Source organism: Aotus nancymaae, unplaced genomic scaffold (assembly GCF_030222135.1).
Source record: "Aotus nancymaae isolate 86718 unplaced genomic scaffold, 86718_ANA_hifiasm-v0.15.2.pri h1tg000059l, whole genome shotgun sequence".
NCBI classification, from domain to species: Eukaryota; Metazoa; Chordata; class Mammalia; order Primates; family Aotidae; genus Aotus; species Aotus nancymaae.
The window spans coordinates 25,686,295-25,691,457 of record NW_026988473.1 but is presented as its reverse complement, the minus strand read 5'-3'; the positions used below and the strand labels follow the sequence as shown (position 1 = coordinate 25,691,457).

The window sequence follows — 5,163 nt, the reverse complement described above, 5'->3', positions numbered from 1 at the left end:
GGCGCCGCCAGTCCGGCTTCCTCCAGGCCCCTAAGTCCCCGACCGAGTGTGGGACCGCCTCTCCCGCTCGGAAGGAGCCATCGCCGCTTTAAGGGGAAGAGGAGGGGAAGGGGGCGGAGGAGCGGGGGGCGGGGAGCAGCGGCGGAGGAGGGGGAGGGGGATCCCCCTCGCTCCCACGTGGTCCGGGCGCCTGTGAATCGCGCCCACCGGAGGGTCTCACAGCGAAATACAAAAGCAGCTGGGAAGCGGCGGCGACGCGAATTCCCAGCGCCCGGCGGAGCGCGGGACACAGCCCCGCAGCCGCGATGGAGCCGAAGCGCCCGAAGCCCCGGAGCCCCCGAGCTGCCGGGCCCGCCTCGCCGCCGGGACCCGGGTGCCTGGGCTCGGCTTGAAGCGGCGGCGGCGCACCGGCACAGCCGCGAGAGCATGGGCAGGAGGATGCGGGGCGCCGCCGCCACCGCGGGGCTCTGGCTGCTGGCGCTGGGCTCGCTGCTGGCGCTGTGGGGAGGGCTCCTGCCGCCGCGGACCAGGTTCGTCTCCCGTCCGCCCGAAGACCGACTGCCACGGCGCCCCGGCCGGAGCGACGGCTCAGCGCCCGCGCTTCGCTTCCCTCTGCCCCCGCCCCAGGGGTGGGACGCCCGCGGCGGCTCCCTGAAAACTTTCCGGGCGCTGCTCACCCTGGCGGCCGGCGCGGACGGCCAGCCCCGGCAGTCCCCGGGCGAACGCAGGTGGCACGTGCCAGCCGGGCAGCCCCGGCCGGAGGAGAGCGCCGCGGTGCACGGGGGCGTCTTCTGGAGCCGCGGCCTGGAGGAGCAGGTGCCCCGGGGCTTTTCGGAAGCCCAAGCGGCGGAGTGGTTGGAAGTGGTCCGCGTCTCTCGGGTGGTGGCCCTGGAGCGCGGGGGTTGCGGGCGCAGCTCCAACCGACTGGCCAGCTTTGCCGACGGCACCCGCGCCTGCGTGCGCTACGGCATCAACCCGGAGCAGATTCAGGGCGAGGCCCTGTCCTACTACCTGGCGCGCCTGCTGGGCCTCCAGCGCCACGTGCCGCCGCTGGCACTGGCCCGGGTGGAGGCGCGGGGCGCGCAGTGGGCGCAGGTGCAGGAGGAGCTGCGCGCTGCGCACTGGACCGAGGGCAGCGTGGTGAGCCTGACGCGCTGGCTGCCTAACCTCACGGACGTGGTGGTGCCGGCGCCCTGGCGCTCGGAGGATGGCCGTCTGCGGCCCCTCCGCGACACTGGGGGCGAGCTGGCCAACCTCAGCCTGGCGGAGCTGGTGGACCTAGTACAATGGACCGACTTAATTCTCTTTGACTACCTGACGGCCAACTTCGACCGGCTTGTAAGCAACCTCTTCAGCCTGCAGTGGGATCCGCGCGTCATGCAGCGTGCCACAAGCAACCTGCACCGCGGTCCCGGCGGGGCGCTGGTCTTTCTGGACAACGAGGCAGGCTTGGTGCACGGCTACCGGGTGGCAGGCATGTGGGACAAGTATAATGAGCCGCTGTTGCAGTCAGTGTGCGTGTTCCGCGAGCGGACCGCGCGGCGCGTCCTGGAGCTGCACCGCGGACAGGACGCGGCGGCCCGGCTGCTGCGCCTCTACCGGCGCCACGAGCCTCGCTTCCCCGAGCTGGCCGCGCTCGCCGACCCCCACGCTCAGCTGCTACAGCGCCGCCTCGACTTCCTCGCCAAGCACATTTTGCACTGTAAGGCTAAGTACGGCAGCCGGTCTGAGACTTAGTGTCACCCGGAGGAAAAGAGAGAGACCTGGGACTGGGGTATGGATGATGGGGGGAAGGGCCGTCGCTTCTGCCACTGTGGGAGACCAGCCGGCCAACGCCCACCCGCAAAGGTGTCTAAAAACTTCAGCTCTTCACCCACCTGCCCCTTTCTTTAAATCCGACTCTGTTTCCTTTCAAAGTTCTGGGAGGACGAACTCGCCGAGGCGAGAAGTCTAACATTCCCTCCACCCAGCTTATAAAAGGATTCTTTTCTGTGCCAGCAAGGAGATTGGATCCACAGAAACTGGCTACTGGGGTTTGGCCTTGGAGTGGCCGTCCCTGTGGGAGAGGCACCCCATTCTTGGGGTTCCCCCACTCCCTTTCCGAAAAAGGAAAACTTCCGTTTGAGCCGTTGAGCTAATTCTGCAATTTTCTACCAAACTCAGTGCTGGTGGCCCCGGAGCAGGGCTGTGACATTGGCTGGTGGAGCCCCCTTCCTGTGTTCTCCCTTTGTTCCAGCGCCGCGATGGTGAGATCACTGTTCCAAGCAGGGGGACGGCTCCCGATTGGACAAAGAGCAGGACCTCCAGACTCTGGGGAGCCCTGCAGACCTTGACAATTTGCCTGACTCATTCCTGACCTCTTGTCATTTTGGCCTGAAGGCTGCGAATTCAGGGCCAGCTGTATGCACTAAGTCAAATAATGAATTTTTTCTTCCTCCCTCTCCCAGCTGACCAAAATTTTGACAATGATGATGTTCACCAGAAGGAAAAAAAATCAGTTTTATGCACTTTATTTTGTTTCTATTTTAATTTTTTATTAAGAAAAAGTTTTTTATTTGACAGAATTTGCCTTCTCTGTATATATGTGCATAAAGTGTGGTGTAAATATACTAAACAAACTTATATTTCAATAAAAGGGAATTTAAAATTTAGAATTTAATTCCTGTGGTTTTAACTTGTTTAATGTTTCTGGTACCCTGTCTGCTTTCAGAATAAGATTTAGGTTTTCTTTCTTGTGGATGTGCTTTTAAAACAAAGGATGCATATCCAAGCCAGTTGTGACCACAGAACTTATAGAATTGAACAAAGACAAGAGCAGACTCCCTGTCCTCACTTAGATGAACCCTGGTGCTGGAAATTTGAGTTTGGCTTAGAATGTGGGGGGAGATGGAAAGACAGATGGGAGGAAAGTGTTCTATTTCCTGGCAAATAAAACTTTGATATGAAAGGATTTCACTGTAATATATTCCTATATTAATCATTTAGCAAATATGATAGAACCAGATGTGGGGACTAAAATATGACAAATGCCCCCTTTTAAAACTTACAGTGATCACATGTTGCAAACTATTTTCAGCATCATAATTACCGTGCATCGCAATGTGTACAGATAATAAGCTGAGTCCACATTGGGAACAGGTAGAGAGAGTCATAAATTAATTCTTATCTTTAATCTCCTGGCATAAATTCCAATGGATTCAGGAGATCATAATCTCCAACATCTGGACTCATCCAGTTCTCTAAAGAGGTTGTACTGTTTTCCGGGTACTAACTGCATGGTCCCCTCAGAGCAGCCAGCGTGATACCACAAAAGTGTGCAGTTCTTTGCAATTTGGACCTTTTTTAGGACTTCAAACAAAATACTTTTGGATTTTTGACTCGAGAGGAAGAGGTTGATTTTTATTTTACAGGCTTTTATGTTTTATTTTGGCATTTTCTTTGGTATCTGGGCTCAAGTGATCTTGCCTGTTACCTTCTTTTTATTTAATGACCTTTAACTCAAATCAACTTTTGGTTGCAATTTTAATAGTTTTTTATTGGACTTGGGTTTGTAAACCTAGGGTTTTATAGAGTCAGGAAGCTATTAAATCTCTGGGGGCTCCCCCTACTCACTCTACATTACAATGTAGTGTGTAATTTAACTATTTAATGTCATCCTTATGTTTTCAGTGCCTTTTGCTAAGCCAAATCTTATCTCAGCCTTAAAAAAAAAAGTCCATAAGCTATGTGTGATGTAAGTAAAATGTATTCACAGTACAGCCATAGAATGTACTGATAATTGCAAATTTATCTTTTTTCGAGACATTGTTAATGTGATACCTCTCATAATTACACCTTTCAGAAAGAAACATTTTCCATTTCTGGGGATTATTTCACTATTAGATTTGCTGTTTAAGTTAATGGAGACTGTTCGAAGAACAGGACAAGTATTCAGCAACCTGCATTTTTACCCAGTGTATTCATGGAGGAAAACAATGAGCAGTAATAAGTTAGAAGTTTCACAGATTGCACAGGAAATACATCCTGGCTCCCATGAAGATTCAGCACTGGTGAGTTCTGGGCCAGCAACATTCTCTACATTCTTTCTAAATTTCAGTTCCAAGCCCAGACTTGATCGTGGTTAACCCAGAGCAAAACACTGAGCATAATTTAAACGGCTCTTCTCAGATTCTTTGGTGAACCATATCTGCCTGTTCGAGAACTGAGTTTAATTACGTGGTGGAGTTGTTAATGGAACCAAGACTTAATTACAGAATGGGTTTTAACTGTTGCCGTTCCTCATGGATAATAAGTAGGCTGTGGCATGGAAAGATCAATTAAAGTTTCGCCATGGTCAGTGAATGCTACTGGGGACAAATCATTTCTCAAATGAGCAACGACAACAACAAAACAACTTCAGACCCCAGCATGATTCGGAAAGAGTAATGGGTTCTGCAGGCAGATGATATTCTGAATTCTGTCCCCTGCCTGCTTACCTTCAGCAAGTCATTTAACTTAGTTCCCTGATCTGTGAAATGGAGATTCAATCAGAATATTGTGGATTTAAATGCTAACATATAAAACATACAAGCACATTCAGGTGCTTCAAAAAAACAAAAAAAAAACCTCACTTTTTATTACTCTTTAAAAAAAAAAAAAACTCTTGCCCTTCTTACGCTTCAGTAGTTTTCATTATCAAAGCCAAATCTGGCTGTTTCCAAGGTCTGTATTAGTTTTAAACGTGGTAGTAAATTAATTCAACAAATTGCTTACTAAGGACCCTCTTCCAGCACTATGCAAGGCACTGGTTCATAAGGCCAAGGGCACAGGTTTGATCACATGGGTTTGAGCGGGTGGTTTCAGGGCCCAAGCAGACTTCGGCATCAAGGCAGCTATACTACAAATATATGAGGGTGGCTTAGATTAAAAAAAAAAAAGCAGATGGCTTATTGCAGATCCATCACCACTTCTGGAAAGCTTCAAGAAGTGATGAATCTTTGCAAGAACAACTGTCTTCCCTATTCCTTCTGCCAAGAGAAAGCGGGCAGTTGACCTTTTCTCCCTGGATTTGACTTTTGATTAATTCGCTTTATCAATGACATAGTTCTAAACTCTATTAAGTGTACTCACCCTCCTGTCTTCAAATCAGAAAGAAAAATTATTTTAACACATCTCAATGCTTCT

The 5,163-nt window shown here is 51.0% G+C and overlaps 1 protein-coding gene across 1 annotated transcript; it reads left to right on the top strand.

Annotated features, from left to right (window-relative positions):
• Positions 1-261: 261 nt before the first annotated feature.
• FJX1 (four-jointed box kinase 1) lies at positions 262-2,659 on the top strand. The gene has a single exon (XM_012452641.3). The coding sequence runs from the start codon at positions 427-429 to the stop codon at positions 1,735-1,737; it is 1,311 nt and encodes a 436-aa protein (XP_012308064.3). The 5' UTR covers positions 262-426; the 3' UTR covers positions 1,738-2,659.
• The last annotated feature ends 2,504 nt before the right edge of the window (positions 2,660-5,163 follow it).